This window comes from Cydia pomonella, chromosome 5 (assembly GCF_033807575.1).
Source record: "Cydia pomonella isolate Wapato2018A chromosome 5, ilCydPomo1, whole genome shotgun sequence".
Taxonomy (NCBI): Eukaryota; Metazoa; Arthropoda; class Insecta; order Lepidoptera; family Tortricidae; genus Cydia; species Cydia pomonella.
The window spans coordinates 6988267-7007291 of record NC_084707.1 but is presented as its reverse complement, the minus strand read 5'-3'; the positions used below and the strand labels follow the sequence as shown (position 1 = coordinate 7007291).

Below are 19025 nucleotides of genomic sequence, written 5' to 3'. Positions count from 1 at the left end.
ACATCATATTTTTGTACATCTAATTACTTGGGTACATGTACAAAATATCTATATATTTCAGGAACAGAAATTTGTGATAAACAATAAACATACAATCAACTGGAATTTGATCTCAGAATGTCCAGTTATGTAGGAAGGGCTCTCAGGTCATTAAGCTCAACAGTGAGATTATGAAGAGTTTTAAAATATAATTCTATGTAACATAACTTGTGAGATAAAAAAAAAATTGGAACCTTATGTAATTCTATTTTAAGTCCAAATTTCTTCAGTTTTATATCTCGAGTTATCAACTTCTTCCCGCCATGTACCAAATCGTTCTACTGTTATTATCCTGACATAAAAAAAACTAAGGCGTAAACACATATGTTCAATAAATCGTCAGGTGACAAGCAAAACTCACTAACGACTGAAAAATAATTAAACAAGAATCAACCTTATTTCAGTATTAATATGGTTCATTGTGGCTATGAACTAGTCATGGTAATTCACTATTGCTTGTCACCTGACGAAATAGTAAGAATAGGAAATCATTAGTGATCATTTAAGTTGTTAAATTGGTTTCGGGAACTGCCCAATGGGAGGTTTAGTTATTTTATTTGAGCCCTGATAAACTTTCAGCTTATCAAAGCGAGTATTTATAAAGTATCTCACACTCTTGTTATTATAACAATGATGATGACAGCAGCTTGTACAACTTATCATCATACTAAGTTACCAGACGTGTGTTTTTACTACTTATGGATAAGTATAGAATAATATTTACTATTTAGGTGCTAGTACAGTAAGTTGACGACTTAAAACAGGTAACTAGCTAAAATACCCCTACCAACTTAAATCTAGAGTGGAAACCTAATTAAGACAACACTTGATAAAAAAATCCGAAGGAAACTCAATTTGATTCATAATTGGGACTATGATTGATTACGAAATGCAATTTCGAGACCTCGCACGATTTCTCGAAGGAAATCTCGAACTAGATCTCGATTAATATTGTCGAGATCTCGAACGAGATTGATCCGTGTGAATTTTGTTTTGAGTAATCTTTTTGACGTTAAATTCATGTTGTTCAGGCAGCGATGTTGTTCACAATAGTGTGTGACGGTAAAACCACTGTGGCGCGCTCTGTGCGGAAGACTTTGGAGAATTTAGCCTCCCCACAATTATTAATATGATTTTGGGTTCCTTACCCTACATTTTTAATATCTACTGAGCATGTTAGTGCCTCTGCTTACAATTATAATAATAATTCAGCCTATATACGTCCCACTGCTGGGCACAGGCCTCCTCTCATGCGCGAGAGGGCTCGGGCTATAGTCCCCACGCTAGCCCAATGCGGATTGGGGACTTCACATACACCTTTGAATTTCTTCGCAGATGCATGCAGGTTTCCTCACGATGTTTTCCTTCACCGAAAAGCTAGTGGTAAATATCAAATGATATTTCGTACATAAGTTCCGAAAAACTCATTGGTACGAGCCAGGATTTGAACCCACGACCTCCGGATTGAAAGTCGGACGTCATATCCACTCGGCCACCACAATTATAATAAAAAAATATCAATACCACTCTTTCTTACATACATGCATGCAAATTAGACAATATAATATTTTTTATATTGCTCTAATTTGCATGCATGTTGATTTAATTTGTTGTTTTTATTTTCTTATATGGAATTCTTAGAGATTTCTGACTCGGTCACATTTTAAATTACTTTGTCAAATCTCAATCTCTAAATAAGTATATCAATTTATAATTGGTTTTTAAGATTATCTAATAAAATGGTTTGAGCTCTATCTGAAATAAATGTCTTATTTATTTATTTAAAGTCTGACAGTCGAGATCTCAAAACACTCTATCTCGATTCAGATTTTTCATGCAAGATCTCGAATCGCCAATATTAGTGCGAGATTGCATTCCCTAACAATGATGCCTTAGACAGATACACGTTAAAAATGGGTGTTATATTCTGATGATTCTAGTATTAAAACTCACACCATAACTAAAATTTTCTCTAAAACTAGACGGAGATTTTGTGGGCTTCACTTCAACACTGTATACACACAGCTATAACTATAACACTAAGGGTGTGGGAGTAGGGGTGAGTCTGTAACAAAGTTCATTTGATGTCTGTTAACATAGCGTAATTAAATTAGCAGCTGCTCTTGCTAATTGGCAAGGCAAACAGATTTGTTGCTGCAAATTACTTAATTATTAGTACTACTAATTGTTAGTTCTTTTAGGTACCTACCAGATAGAAATAAATTATTGAAGTATTTAAAAAAAAAGAACCTGAATGGAATGTTTAAAAAAGTCTTTTTTCTCTTTGAATGCTTCCAGTGATGCCTTACTTAAAGCTAAGGTCGTAACTCATAATTTTTGTTGCATGATGAATAATAAATTTATCCATGTATAATTCATGTAAGTAGTGATGTGCCGTTCCCGGGAAAAAATCCCTATGAAGGGAAAATAGGGGAAATTTGAAATTGTGCATAGATATATTATTTTATTACCAGAAATTCATTCAACACTTGGCATCTTAAACTTTATTTTAAAACTTTAAAAACAGTATTTCATGCGCCAAAGTAAATTCCCTATACACCCGGGAAATTTCCCATTCTTACTGGGAATTTTCCTATAGTTACTTGGAATAATTCCCCGGCCAAAACATATTTTTACTATACTTTAATCAATAAAATCGATACAAATGTGACCGTGGCCGATAAAACGTCCCACTTTGTCGCTTGCCACAAGGACGAGAATTGCTTGTACCTGTCAAGATGTCCTTATAGCAAGCGACAAAGTGGGACGGTTTGGCGGCCGTGGTCACAAATCATCACAGTTTAATCAGTGTCAAAATAAGTTAGGTACTAATAAGAATAGTGGAGTACAGTCAAGTTTAAAAATATGGGAGTACACATCTTACTCAAAAATATGTCCCATAGCATTTTATTTCAGTGTAATAAGAGCGTAGGACCATATTTATGAGACGATTCTTTTGATACATATTTTTGCACTTGACTGTACAGTAAGCTGTTTACCAGGAAACTCTTGTACCATACGAGTATTAAGGAGCCTTATCAAAATATCCAATAAAAAACTGTGGTAAAAATTAATAAATATTAACTCCGTTTCAAAAATAACACATTATGAAACGGATTAAATATTTATTAGTTTTATTACTGTCCGGCCGAAACACGATTTTTGCTCTAGTTTGGGCCGAAGCCGACACTTTGGCCGAAACATGATATTTATGTTTGAGTCTTATTGAGCTTACTGTGGCACATTTTCGTGCGAAGCCGGGCGGGTTGCTGGTTTCATAAATTTTCCTTGAGACAATGTATTCATACCTACTACTACTGACTATTCTCTAGCAATCTTCATTATTTCCATGGCCTCTTTTAACAGGAAGTTTAGTTCCATTTATGCATTGTAAACAATGTCTTCCCACCTCAGTAGCCGCTGATAGATCCAGCTAAACAATATATGAAACATAATATTGTCATTATTACAATAACAACAAGACCACACGTTGTGATCCTACCAACAAAAAGGTGAAACAGGTGTAATATAGAGATACAGGTGTGTAGATTGTTTGACCAATCCGATAGGTATCATATATGAAATTTCGTGGCTTACTTACTTACGTGGCTTACTTTTATTTAATCGTATGGCATACAGAATCTTTCACTTCTACCCCTGGAGCATTATAGCGGCTGCTCTCTGGACGGCCGGCCAATGAAGGCAAGCCAAAGCTGCCTGCAGGTTCCCTTGGGGTCCACTCCGATCGAACGGAGACGGAGACCCTGACCGACGCTCACGTTGTTCTACAGTACTTCATGATGCGCGGCATTTTGATGCCAAACTAAGAAATTGCACGTGTTTGTGTTCTAGTGTATGCGTGACTTTATACGTGTGATATATATTGCTAAAACATCCATTAAAACATCATAAATATTATCAAATATGTACAGAATTAATCTGCAGTTCACCACCGCCTACAACATTTCGTAACAAGAGAAAATCTACGCTTTTGGTGTATTTTCACAAACTAATTCCATTATGAATGCCATAAGTGGAATATTTTACTGCCATGGCGCCGGCCATAACCGAACTATAACTCCCATCGTAACAATTTGTTATCATATAACCAACACAAGTGTGAGCTCGAAATCAGTAGCAACAATACGTAACCGGAGATCAGTCTGAGACTGGTTGAATGGATCGTAGCAATCTGTTATATCATTTAACCAAAACAAGTGTGACCTCGAAACCAGTAGCAACAGTACGTAATCAAATGTCAATCTTAGATTAGTTGGTTGGGTGGCGACGAGAATGGCCCCTGGCCCTAAAACTGTTTTAGCTTTTATTTCGGCTTCCCCGCGTGCGTAGGCGATGTGTGAAAGGAGTCTTGTTGGATTCTTGTCCTGTAAGTAATTTAGGACGTGTGAAACACGCTTTGTCCTCCTTTTAAAGAACCAAACTGGTTAGGTAAGTTTGAATATTGTGGGTAATAAAGATGTTTCTGTAACATTCTTGTTGAGATTTAGTTTTTTTGCTTAGATGTTCTGACACTAATTGAACCGGGTTGCCTATCTCTGCCAACATTAAAACTGCCGTCTTCATGCCTGAGTTATTTGGGATTATCCCACGCTGCGACTTCCGATACGTGGTAATAATTCTTCGGTCATATCGGTCCGGTTATCATTACTACAAAACTTCACTACGCCCACTGCCATTTAAGTTTAGCAAGTCTACTGTCAACATCGTTATGTGACCGTATATGGCCTTATTAGCTAAATATTTGTAAGTATTACACTTTTTTTAAATATTGCAAGCGAAAGTGACGCAGCCACGGAACAACCATGAAGTCAGTTTCTGACGAGAACCGCCATGAATGAGTGGATTCTCCTGAGACGCTTTGGCAAAATCCATTCGTTATTTCTTTCATCATATGCAATGTATAAAGCACGATAATTTCAACAGGAATGTAGTTAATCATATCCAAACATAATATTTACTAGTATCAGACCTAATTTTCGCATTCTAATTTCCAATGTGGGCAGCTATTCAGGTCGCGTGGGTGTTGCCTTGTTTCTAGTAGCCGGGTAATTGTTATTCCCATTTATCACTAATTGCTACGCATCTTATTTGCCTAACACCTAACACTTATTTTTCAATTACCTAATGCCTAATGCATGTATTGACTTAAAAACTCATTAATTTTCGCATCTAATTAACACTATTTCGGTTCAACAAATAAATACTTTGTTAGCTAAAAATCAGTCTGTTTGATCAAAACTTCCGGTCATTTTGTCAGTGTCATGTTGTGGTTTGGCTTACGATCTAAAAAGGCTTTTCGAAATAGCGAAACGACAGCTGTCATCTTCCGAATGACGTGCGTATATTTTACCGTTTGAACAACACATGGACATTCAGACATGGATTATAACAACCAACCTGTTGGGTTGTAAAATATTTGAATAAGAGATAGGTACCTACTGCGAACACCGAAGTGTGAACTAGGTGCCGCCTTCACATTACTCTGGCCACAAAGCATCTCTCGCCGAAGTGACAAAGGTTCATTCACTCTTGCTGGACATTAGGTAAAGTAAAATAGGGCAAGTATCTTTCATTCAGTCCCATCAGGTCTACTACCTGTTTACAACATACACCATAATCTTACATAGAATCTGGGGGCCTACCGCGTATACCGCAATTTGAACGATTGAGAGACAAATAGACAAACGAACGGAGTGGTTCGCGTTCGGTACCCCTAGTGTAAATTTAGTCGATAGCGAAACGTGACGTACGCGTTTGCGTTAAGTCTCATTTTGTATGGGTTTTTGAACAGCGCGCCAAGCGGGACGTTTTGGAAAGTCAAAAATCTCATACAAAATGACACTTAACGCAAACGCGTACGTGACGTTTCGCTGTCGAAAATATTTACACTAGGGGTACTGATCTTTGGAATTACAAGATAGATAGTGTAGACTATTCATTTTACTGTCTTTCCTATCGATTTCTCTTCGTGTTTGGGTAAAAACCTTTTTTCAATCTATCTATCAACTTTAAAGTAAATTTTATTTTACCTACACGTAAGCATTTTACAAAAATACCTCGCTGCACTCTGTAATCATTACAAAGCTTACACACCAAATTCACTGACACACTTAGCGGTTGCCACACGTTCAGCCAACTAGTTAATGACCATAAAACATCATGAAAGAAAGGAGAGAGTCCGTTTAATTAAGATTTTTGATAAGACATTTCGTCTCCTTAGTTTAAACAAGTACAGTAAAAAACACACTCGTTAAAAAGGCATAAAATGAATAGAAAAAGTTTACTCTTTTATTTTTAACATCTCTGGAATAACCAACAAATTGGCTTGAGTTTTGAGTTGTAGAAAAGGGGCTAACTGATAACATCTTATGATCTTAATACTGATCTCTGCAGCTGGCACTTGGAATTTTACTTTGAAAGGGTTTAATTAATTTAATTTTCAATTTGTTATTTATTTTAAAATCCTTATAACTCAGGTCAGGTGTGAAAAGTAATGATGTCGCCAAAAATATCACCATGTCGGTAGGTCGCTACTAGTGAAAGCATTTAGTACTCCATGTCGATTCATTTATGATGTATGTATACGAAAAGCTTTCTCTAATGATAGAAAAACGTGAAATTCTCTACACGCGAGAAAGAAATCGACTCTAATCAAATTACCGCATCCTATAACTTCATGTTGATACAACGCTTAGGGACCATGATATATGATAACTTCAGAAACAAAAGCAAAGTTTTAAACATTTACGTTACAACAACAATAGACTTTTATTATTGAACCATGACCAAGTCCAAGAGTGTGGGACAGAAAACAATGGATCGTGTAATGCGGCTCCATGGTATAATTGCCATAGACGCTTTGCTAAGTTAATTAAACGTTCTTAAACAGTTCACCCGATGATGTCATTACCAAGGTCTCGATGTTATCAAACTACGAGCTTAACGTACTATACACACAGTAAGGCCCTCGGCACACACAGCGTAAGCGTAAGAGACGCGTAAGCGTATCGTAATACGCGCGTAGAACGAGAGCGCTACGAGCACGAACAATTTCAAACAACTCCGCACACGAAGCGTCGTCGTAGCATAGCGTATGTGATTTCTGTCGTTATTACGACAGACGTAAGTGATACAGGCCTAAAAAATAAAACTTCAGACATAATCAAACAATAAAATACATCGTCGATACATCCGCCGAAGACATCTGACGCCAGTGACGCCATCATTTCAACTAACGAGATTTCAGTATTTTACTAATTAAAACGATAAAGCTTACGCGACGCTTACGTGACGCTTACGCTTACGCTCCGTGTGCTGATGGCCTAATTCGATCCGCCTTGAAGTCCATTTGTATTGAATCCCGTTAAATGAATGCGTATACGGTTGAAGGGACCACATTTAATTTTCCTTTCTTTGAGTCTGATATTAAAAGTTCGTTCATTCGAATTTTGAATGATTTACGATGTTTGTAAACAAATATTCAGCAGGTTCCCGACGTTTTATGGTAATTGTGTTATATTTACACACATTCCGATGTTTCAAGCGTCAATGACTCAGGGATGACTTCCTTATTACTCACTTTGATTAAATTACATTGTTCCATCACATTATCCACAGCTTGCGCGGTTAGCTCACACTTAATTAGTGATGTATCCGCATGACTACTAATCCCCGGGAACTTTCTTCATAGGCTCCAAGCAAGAAACATTAAAATACGAATGTAAGATTGGAATATTCCTTGTTGAATTATTTTATTTACAAAGATCTATTTCGTGTCATTTTCTTCTTTGTACCTTTTTCTTACATGTGTTTTGTTTCGTTTGTGTCAACGAATAAAAATGTTTATTTTTTTCGAGTCGGAAATATTCCCGGGATAGCACATCACTAAACTTAATAGCGTAAATTAACAGTGAAACTACTTTAACAAACCACCTGTCATTTTAAATCGCTTAGTTCTCCAGCGTTATATGGAAACTTGGAAAGTGGCGATTACTTGACTTATCGCTAGATCTAGATTAGAGATTGCTTGACTTGACTCAGTCTGGCACCGGGTTTGTTTCTTTTATGCGATTATAATTATGTTGCCTGACTGGAATCATTATAAAAATAAAAGTCTTGAAACGATCCAATATTGTCTACCGTTTTTTTTTCTCGTGTAAGTAAGTGGTACTTTCTTATAGATACCTAATCACAAAATTATATTGTCTACTTGTCACGCGCTATTGATAACATTGATTTATAGATTATTCTTATCGATATTAGTCGTCAAACTTTCATAAGGAAGCGTGGTTTCCATTGCATTGTACCATCCATCGTCCTCAATACTTTGCAATGTAATAAAAGTTTGCACGCTTTGTTTTAGGGCATGAAAGTTCGCAGATCAACACAACTGTCAACCTAAAGCCGCTATAGGCAAAGTTAACTTTTCCGCATGGTAAAGATACAACACAATACAACTTTGCTACTATAATGGCGACAGGTGCATGCTCGGCCGAGCGTCACTCCGGATACAGGGGACGATAACACCAACGTAATTCCAACTCACTCACTCACTCACTTTACCTATGTAACCAATACTTCTATAACCTTAACGCTTTAGTAATAAAATATTGACTTCCACAGATCAGGGGTGCAAATGTCATCACTAGCGAGACTATAGCATACGCAAACCAGAATAAATGCTCTTTGATAAAAATCAGTTGCTTTTAATTCGGGTTTCAGGTTACTTTGGATCGATCGAATACTTGTATGCAATAAGAATGTTTGGAATACACGACCATATATTCAAAACGGAACAAGTTAGACTAGTGGCGTAAATAAAGAAACAGAAAGAGATGGAACTTATGGAAAGGATGACAGACATAGTAAAGATAACGTAGAGCCTGTTTCGAGTGGGAGTTAAAAAAAGGTAAACAACTTTTTTCCCTCCGTGTCGGGATAAAATAAACACTGATATACCCATTTCTCAGGACTTGAAATAAACTGTTTGGTTGATTAATCCATAAAAGAATCTAAAAAAGATGTATCATAATAGATATCTAATGGGCATGAAAGTACACGACCTCGAAGTTGCTATAAAGGGATGCGACACCTGGCCAACCCTTCTGATTTTCCAATTGATCGCCTCATTGCTTTATACAGTATCGGTCAATTAACGCAGGCGAAAGGGTGCAATTTTATCAAACTGACCAACCTTTGCATATTCATGGAGGAATAGCAAACGACATGCAAATTCGGCGCATGATTCTTTTGGCACGGCTGTTTAACAATACGTCATCCTTATTCGTACTTGATAGGCGCTGTTTCTGCTTTGAATACTGATTGAATAACCAGCCACATCACATACATACTCAACAATGAGACTGTCGAAGCATTTTTACGCGTATTTTGTACGGCCGGATAGCAGTGGTGTAATAAATCAGAATGCAAGTGGTGGCTTGTTGCTTCCACTGCAGCGTCTGGTCGTGTTCCAGAATTATCATAATACTATTTTGCATCAGTTTAATTATACGCCTTTTGCATAATAGTTCTCATTAGACGTCTACTTCAGCTGACAAGTTCTCTTTAAAATGAAACAAAAAGTTATGGAGAATCCATTGTTCTCATTTTGTTAAATATATTGCTGTATTATGCGCTAATGTGAAATTATACGCAAAAACGTCAATGCGCTGTTCAGGTGGAAATTTCTAAACTAGTTATAGTAACGATCTTTGATCGTGAGAAATCCGTTTGATTAAGAATATTCAATTAATTCCTTCAGACGGTTGCGCCGGCGCAGGCTTGCGTATATTTTCATTGCCTATGCGTGTACTGGCATGGGGAGTACTTGAGAAAACTAGAGTACTAAGACCTCGAGTTCCGTAATAATAATAAGTAATTGACGAGTGCTCTTATGCTGGTACCTTCGAGCGATCATCCCGAATCCCGATCATGATCAGAACAACACTCCCGATGTCCAGATAAACAGATGCGCAAGAGTTTAACGTTCGATTCGCGAGTATAAGGGGATCTTGTTCTCCATGTTTGATAATCCGCCGAGAAATAAACCTATTAGCGGCACTTGATGAGGGAGTGTTATCAGCAATGCATTGCAGTGGCCGCCATTAAGATAAAGTTACAGATCTTCTTATAACTTTTATTCCGCAAATCCTTAGGCTTAAGCTGCTTTAAATGCCCTTGGTTAATAATCCATTAAATACATTGTTAAATGTTATTTTTGTCTTGTTTAATGCTCCGATAATGAACTTGTCGACGTGGGGGCAATTAAATGAGGATCCAATTCGGAAAGGACAAGTTAGAGAAGCCAGACGCATTCAGTGAGTTTAAAAGGAACGGAACGGAGGGAAAAATAATAGTCTACTGTTTCACACCCTAACTTTGTTTTAAAGTTTAGTACTCCCCTGCCTGATTAAATTAGTCTGGCATTATTTAAAACTGTAGCTCTAGGTATAGTCTAGGTTTTTGAAAGAAAGAAAATGAGAGATAGAATATTATACCGATTTTGTTCCTGCTTACTGAGGTAAAAATCAAATATTATATTTTACTGCTGTTTGAAAAAATCTTTGCTTAAATATACTAGGCACATAGCCATGAGATCCTTTAAACCTTACTTAGAGTTGGTTTAGTGAACAAACACTACCATACACTTTAAAAATAACATATATGTGAGTAAGGCTGACATTAGATTGTCATTTTTGAACAATGAGTCTGGATAAGGATTAAAAGCTCAGGAAACTATGACAATCGTGTGTGTTTTACTACTTGTAATTGGTTATGTTATAATATATATAGTCCTCCACATCGATTTCGATGACGGCGACCTCAGCAATCAAGGGTTTTTCCTCTTATGAGCTCTTATGTGGCTGGCCAGGCCAAACTTGCTCTTAAACACCCTTTCACATTCACAACAGTATAGTTGACCGGCCGCGTTGTATGTATACACATGTTATAATACACACGTATTTGAACTCTTAGTCTTATCAATTAAGGACACGCGAATTGCGAAGCTACGCTAAATAAGTCATGTATTTTAATTGTTACTTATATTATTAAGAAATTATTTTTTAAACAGAAAAACCAGACCAGCAGCCAGCAAAAACTGGCTATGCGCATGGCTAATAAAATGACTTCGTCAACAATGTTAACATGCAGGAGGATAAATTCGATTGTTTCTCAAAATCGCAAACGAATCGTATACAGAACTGCTTCTGATAAGTCATAAAACTTGCTGAGGTGTAATAAAGTCGCGATATTAAGCTCACTAACATTTACGTGAGGTTTTGGAAGCAAGGATGCTTCAGGCCATACGCAGCTTCACTGTAAATAGTCAGAACTAGCTTACGGTTCACTGTAAGCTACAGAAACGCCTGATATGAGTAGGTCTTTTTACACAGAAGGACAGACGCGAAATGAAATTTCACGTGACACGTGTACAGAAACGTAATTAAGCTGAAACATCAGGCGCAACAAGATTCAGCATCTAGAAACTAACGCAGGCATCCGGAAAAACACAGACATATTTGAATTTTTAAGGACAACCCCAAGGTCCTCAAGGTATATTGCAATTATAACAAAACCATTACAGATTAAAAAACAAATATTCGTGCTCAACACAGTATTATAAGTTATTCCATACAATACAATGTAACACTGCAACTGTACAAGGTGTTAACCATAGGCCAAGCATGTAAATATATGAACGTGAGCTAAAAGCTTATACATATTGCCTCGTCATTTTGAGTTGGTTCCCTTCCATATCAATCGCAGATCGATCGACGCTTACGCTACCCTAGTTGGAACCCTCTTATCTCGCCCTTTTACTGCATCGAACTGCATCTGCATGCGGTGACCCAAATATCGTGCCGTTAACACAATAATGCATCATTTGACTGTTTTAACCTAATTCGTCCCTGCCTAAGAAGCTGGGATGATATCTCGGCTAGGGCATTACATTACTGAGTTGAGCACTATTCGAATGTGTCTTCGTAAACTGAAAGAATCTTGTTTTATAGGTAACTACATAAACGCGCGTGGAACAAGTTTAAATGTTTGAATAATATGAACAGCTATAGTTCTCGTGCGTGATGCCGTCACATTCTTTCCTGCTAAACGATCTAAATTGTATCAGTGCTTAATCCTCAAATATATGTTCATATTCCACCAGTCATAGTTTCCTTTTACGCCCAGATCTATCAAGCACAAATATTTGTTTTTTTTTTTAATCTTTAATGGTTTTGTTATAACTGCAATCTACCTTGAGGACTTTGGGGTTGTCCTTAAAAATTCGAATATGTCTGTGTTTTTCCGGATCCCTGCGTTTTAGTTACTAGATGCTGGATCTTGTTGCGCCTGAAGTTTCATCTTTATCACGTTTCTGTACACGTGTCTGTCCCTCTGTGTCAATTCAATTTGTGCCGTGTCTTCAGGCTTCCTTAATTTTATCAACATCGATTGGAAAGCTGCTTTGGCAAATAGGTAACAAGTACAGACAGTTCAAAGTTATTTGGCTTTATTTAAGCACTTCATTCGGTTTCCCATGCAAGATTGAAAATTCTGTAAATGGTATTTTACCGGTTAACCAGACAGAGCAGACAGTGTAACTTTCTACATTTCCTTGACTGCAATAAAGTATCTAAACAGATTCTAACAGTAACTCTATCTTCAACTCTTAAACAATGTCTGCCGTGTCTGCGACAGTCACAAATCACTTAACACCAGCCTGCTTGGTAACCCAACACGTTCCTACCTATCAATAGCTCAATAACTCGTCGAGCGTGCTACGAGCCTCGGACACGTATAATATTCAGAATTTGAAAATATGATACTACGATCATACCAATCTCAATATGATGCACTTGCATCAATCCTTTCGTCAAAGCGAGACGCTCTTAGATTGCTACGCGTAACATATTTTTAAAGTCTGAATGTACCTCATGGGCTTTCAAAGCCCTTACTCAGCCTCTTATGTAATTGTGTTTATGCCCGTTCATAGCTTGGGCAAGAACTCCAGTGTTAATTGTGTTAACATTCTTTTAGGCTTGGCTCTTTAGTGGTTGGTTGAAGTTTTCATATTCGTTATTGAATAGGTACAGTATTTTAGCTGCCGTCCGGCGTATTTAAGTTACGATTTACATCGATTGCTTTATTATTAATATTATATTTATTACTTTTTCCTTCCTTGTTACTTCCATAGTTTCATATATTTTTTTACAAATTATAACATTCGAGTCGAGAGATGAAGGGTCGATAACACTGTCTACCTACTAAACCCCGGAACACTTAATTACGATTTCCGTGGGGAAAAAAAATACTTAAAACACTTGCTACGAGTCACGCGTGCGATATTGTTGATACTTGATACCGTGATACGACAAGCAGGCTATTGCTTCATATTAAAGTATCTAAAGTTCTAATACATCTCGCACACACTCTTATAAATTATTCTGATGTAAAACTATAAGTTTTTATTATCACACAATAAAGTTACAGCTTCGCCGTTGAAGTTTCAGTTAGTTTGGCTAAGTTTCTTGCGCCATATGCCATTGTAGATGAATAGAGCATTTGAACTTACGGACCGAATATCATTGAACGATGGATACTGATGTGTGTTGTGAGAAAACTGAGGAATTATTGTTTATTGATGTTAATAGACTTTTGTTAGCGATTAAATTGTTTGGGTTACGCATTTCGTTGATAAGATATCTGTGATGTCATCGTTGTTGATAATATATTGGTTGTCCTCAATATTCGTGTAAAGGTTTTGACTGACTTTTTATTAATTGTACTGAATCACCTACATTTGATTGGCAAGTTAGCATTGCAAATCTAGGCCACATTTACTTCACCCGTTTTCATGAAACTTAATTATTGAATTTGACAAGTTTTCCCTATAAATCCGGTAATCACAATTTAGCCCCGTAAGGGGGCCAGAGGACCACGCTTCAATATCTTATTGATTTAAAAATGGAATAGATGGGATGGCATCTTATCTTAAGTCAAAGGTCAAATATAAAGTACAAAAACAACGACGACGACGAGTTTAGGTTCGGCAACGCGCATGTAACTCCTCTGGAGTTGCCGGCGTACATAGGCTACGGAGACTGCTTACCATCAGGCGGGTCGTAAGCTTGTTTGTCACCGACGTAGTATAAAAAAAAAACAAAAACCATGTTGATATATCTCATCATAAGGCATGTAACCTTTATTGACGCAGAAGTACCGCATTAATGCGCTAAACGTCACATTATGGCAACAAATGGTCTTTGCAGAAGGCTCTCGACTAGGCAGGCCACTTCCTGTCTTCGTGAAACGGAACTGCGCCACCTTGGATTTCCACTTTTATCGTTAGACAAGTGACAACTGAGCAGGTATAGACAGTTTATTGGATTCAATGTATAATTTGAGTTTTTTTTTGAAACTAAGAAGAAAGTGGACGACCGCCACGAAACCGCCTTTTCATACAAACGTAGTAACATTATTGAAAATATTTTGACACAATAATGATATCACACAGCTGTGCCCCTTACTTTGAATCTCGATGTTTTTATTATTTTAAGAGTTAGGAGCATTTAATAATATGTATGAAATTTGTTTTTCTCTTCTAATTCTTATAATAATCAAAAATGCGTATGTGTAAATATACATAACATACTTTCTATCGTTTTATATAGAGAACCGGTCGTCCCCTTTCCTCTTAAAAACCACTGACAAAAGGAGTCAAAAAGTCCGTCTTATGTCAAAAGACCATTAGAGGCCATATAAACAAAAACCTCAATGTGGGTATTGGAGTACATCGGAATATTCGGAATCTTAGAGCATTTAGACAGGAGTCGCCTTTAAGGGCTTGCCCCTCTTCCGAAAACCTTCATCAATTGTGCATACTTTTGTATGGACTGATGTTTATCTGATCTGACATATCTATTTTTACGTTAATTACAAATAGCCATACATTTGACATGCCTGTTTTGTAGAGAAAATGACAGACATGAAGTCTCCAGTCTAAATGCTCTAAGATCAGATTATATATAGAGCTCTTAATGTTAGTTTCGATAGGAACCATAGACGTTTAAGTCGAAAAAACAATAGTGTGACTTCGTCGATAAAAGTTATTGTACCCATGTTTTTACTGATCCCACCCAAGTAGTAAGAACAATAAATAAAGTCAGACGTCAAACATGTAAAGCCTTAGAATCGCTGCATCGAAGGCTAAAGGACATTTCCTGTGCCCTTGTTGTGCGTGAAACGGAACTGCGCTTCCTTCACTTTCCACTCAGTTGACTCCACGTCCTACGATAACTTAATGTAAGCTTGTCTGGGTACTTTGGGAGGTCTACGGCCGAGCCGAGTACGATGCGTTGACTCGAAGTACTCATATTTATGTTAATACATACATATTCTTACTTCGCGCTGGACTATTTGCTTCGACTGTTACTCCCAACCACCCAATCGTGTCCATTGGGTTGTTTGATCAAAAAGTAATAATGATCACACGGAATCTAATTCACATTGTCAAAAATCTATTCCTTTCACGTTGTTACTTGTTCACATGCATCTAATTCAAGTGGCGAATCCTTAAGCAATAAATGAAATGACCAACATTACTAGCAAGTTGTTTGAACGATTCACCGAGTAAGAGAAACGAACAAACAGCTTTGAACTCATTAGAATCCTTTTCCATTATGTTGCGGATTCTCAAACAAACAATTTCAAGTTTTGTACCGCACAATCATTTCCCGAACATCAATATTCTACCGCCATCGTCTCATCTCCGCCACAGAGCTATAAAACGTGCCTGCATACAATAAAGGTGTCTCGAAAGCTTTGTATGCTAATCCACCGTGGTCTGCGGATCTTGAAACTATAATCATCGGATTGACGACCTGCTTTCGACAATAGTTGCCAGGGAAAGGGCAACTTGGAATCTCTCTGTCAACATTCAGCTCTAAGTTAAAAGTTCTCAATTTGTAAAGGCTTGTCGTTTTATCACATCAAATACTACGGTTTGGGATTAAACTTAATCTCTTTTTAACGTGAAGCAAGCTAAAGTTATACCTTTTGATCATAGTACTGAATTCTACTAATAAATCTTCCGAACATCTCAAGAGCCGCTCGTTATACAAACATTATTATTTCAAGTACACGTTTATTACCACAGATACGGTTGTTAATTTGCACCCAGTAAACTCCCACTCGTAATCTGTTGAAGAATGCGCGAATATAACTAGAGCCAAACAAATATGCGCAGACCTAATATTTCATTAGTCATGCTAATCTTGGCAAAGCGCGAACACGTATTGGGGTCACATCGCATACGGTGTTTGGCCAATGCCTCCTGAGAAAGTCAAAGTATTATTTTGTTACGTATACTCGATGGGTAATTTTGAGGCAATTGTTCTATCAAATCTAAAAATAAGAAATGACTAGGTCGCGTGCGCTCGCCTTGTCTTCGGCCCCCCTGCGCGGGCGCACTGAGAGGGGAGCCCCACGCACGCGCTACATTAGAATTTCAAATCATGTCCAAATAAACGACTAGGCGCCCAAGACAACATCGTGAATGTAACGTTTTTTACCAAGATTCAAATAAACGTATCCCAATGTGAATCCATTTATTGTTAGACTAAAAATCAATAAACTGCGACTCATAGCGGCACGTCCTAGCTGGAATTATCGGCTCTTCTTCGTAGCGGTCGAAATTACTCGTATCTCCTGGAGTCTTATACTTAGGTATAAACGGAGGCGCTGTTCTACAATTCAGAATTGAATCCCACTCTATTCCTTTGAACCATGGATGATTTTTAAAATCCAGCACACCATTTCTCATCATTCCGAATCTTTTGGTTATATCAACCTGCAGCGTATTACGAATCAAATCTCTTAAACTAGAATTAAAACTGGATGGACATCTGTATTTTCCGGCGACAATCTTTTCGTAAGTCTTCATCGGGTCGCTTGCGTAAAATGGAGGATATCCTGAATTCATTTCGAATAACAGAACACCGAAAGACCACCAGTCTACCGAAGCGCCATAGCCTTTACTCAAGATCAATTCTGGTGCTAAATATTCAGGAGTACCGCACAGAGTCCACGTTCTGCCATGCACTTGTTTGCAGAATCCAAAATCGGTTATTTTTAAGTAGCCAGTCCGGTCTATCAATATGTTTTCAGGCTTCAAATCGCGGTAGATAAGATTGCAGAAGTGCAGATACTCCAGTGCCAAGATAACTTGGCTCGCATAAAACTTTGCTAAAGGCTCCTCAAACTTGTGCATTTGTCTCAGATGCATAAACATTTCCCCTCCAGGCACAAAGGGCATAACGAAATAAATATAACTGTTATCCTTGTGGCTAAATTCCATAGATACAGTGAACGGGAAGCGTATGGCCTCCAGTATCCGTTTTTCGTTCAACGAGTGTTCCACTTGTTTCATTTTAACTATCTTCTCCTTGTCAAGCACTTTCATCGCATAAAATCTGTAACTTTTAGAGTGTTTTAATAACACTACTCTGCCAAAAGCGCCAGTGCCCAGCGTTCTTATCTGTTCTAGGTCTTCAAAGCACATGTTGAATATTGGTTTTTTGCACCATCGTTCCTCGAACTCGACTTTTAACTGGGTCATGTATTGCATGTAAAGTTTCTGCTGTTGCTCTGTGTATCCACTCTGTACTTCCGATGTACTACCACCGGTTATCTGGGATACTGCTTTGTATGTCACTGAAGAAGCTGCACTTTTCCGAGAATACATGATTATTTATATTTATTTTTCGTTGATACAATTGACGTAATACTACGACATTTGGCTCCTGGCCATCGAGATTCCAATCGTACCTAAACCTCGTATCTCTCTTAAATCCCTCAGTACTGGCAAGCTAATCTCGTTTTCGTATGAGCATAAATACGAAACAAATTGTTTATTAAGGTAAAATTGAGATTTCCTTAAACAAGTACCGGAGGGGAACGCCAACGTAAATATTTCTCTTATTGTAGAGATGGAAAGTACGAGGGTGCATAGGGGAGAGGGGTGAGGGGTGAACGAACTGAGGGGGCAGGGGTGGAATCAGCTGTGTCTGGGGTGACACGCCATGTGGCAGCGGCCGTCCCGACAGGCATATTGATCAGTGCTCGTGAAACTCATGTTCCACGAAACTTTCTGCCCCTTGTAATCAATAGCGCCGTTCGAATCTGAATTGCATTAAGTATGGGAGTAAACTGTAAGAGGAAGCCAATCAGAAAAGGTGGAGTGTCTGGGTGTGAGATGATAAAAAAGGTAGAAAGTCTGTAGATGACAGGTGACAGAGATGTTGGAAGAAAAGAACTTGCTGCGCTGACCCCAAACACATAAATGGGTTAATGTTTTAAAAAAGCGTGTGATAATGAATGTCTTGATGGACTTCAATTATCATATTTCAAGTCAACAAAACTGAATGACAGATATTAACGAGCAACAATAGAAAACAATTAAGATGAGCTCGCACTCGTCCCTAATTCGATTGAGTTATGATACGGAACGGTTGACCCGCGCCATTTGACGACGATAAGTGTGTTGGTTTAGGCTGACTCGTTTGCATAAGCCGGTCGTAACGACTTCGTCCTCTATGTCTATGACAGCACAGTATTTGATTGGTAGATGCCAAAAATATATGCTATTTGTCGATGATAAATACTCGCGTTTTTCATCAAAAACCACCTTTGATTTACGTAAGCTGGCGCTAAATGTCTATGAAAGTTTTATAGAGTACCTAAAAATCTTGCTATGAATTTATTTTTCTTCGACTTGGTATGCCTACACACAAGTTCCGCATCTTATTCTACTCGAAGTTAAATTATTCTATAGATACTTTTTTAATAACACTATCGTACCGAAGTTAGATTTTTAACGCATTAAGTTTATTACGTACCCAAGAACTATAGTAGGTCGACGAGCAAATTAAAAGGCGCGCATAGCGTTCGTTATTATACCGTTACTGTTA

The 19025-nt window shown here is 37.7% G+C and overlaps 2 protein-coding genes across 4 annotated transcripts in view; one reads left to right on the top strand and one right to left on the bottom strand.

Moving 5' to 3' along the window:
• Positions 1–19025, top strand: part of LOC133517583 (leucine-rich repeat and calponin homology domain-containing protein) — a 72153-nt gene that overhangs the window by 1667 nt on the left and 51461 nt on the right. The window lies entirely within an intron of this gene.
• LOC133517582 (cAMP-dependent protein kinase catalytic subunit beta-like) lies at positions 16648–17882 on the bottom strand. Its single transcript, XM_061850907.1, has one exon. The coding sequence runs from the start codon at positions 17798–17800 to the stop codon at positions 16676–16678; it is 1125 nt and encodes a 374-aa protein (XP_061706891.1). The 5' UTR covers positions 17801–17882; the 3' UTR covers positions 16648–16675.

Coding starts and splice junctions, on each gene's coding strand:
- LOC133517582 (XM_061850907.1), bottom strand. CDS start 17,800: ATGTATTCTCGGAAAAGTGCAGCTTCTTCAGTGACATACAAAGCAGTA.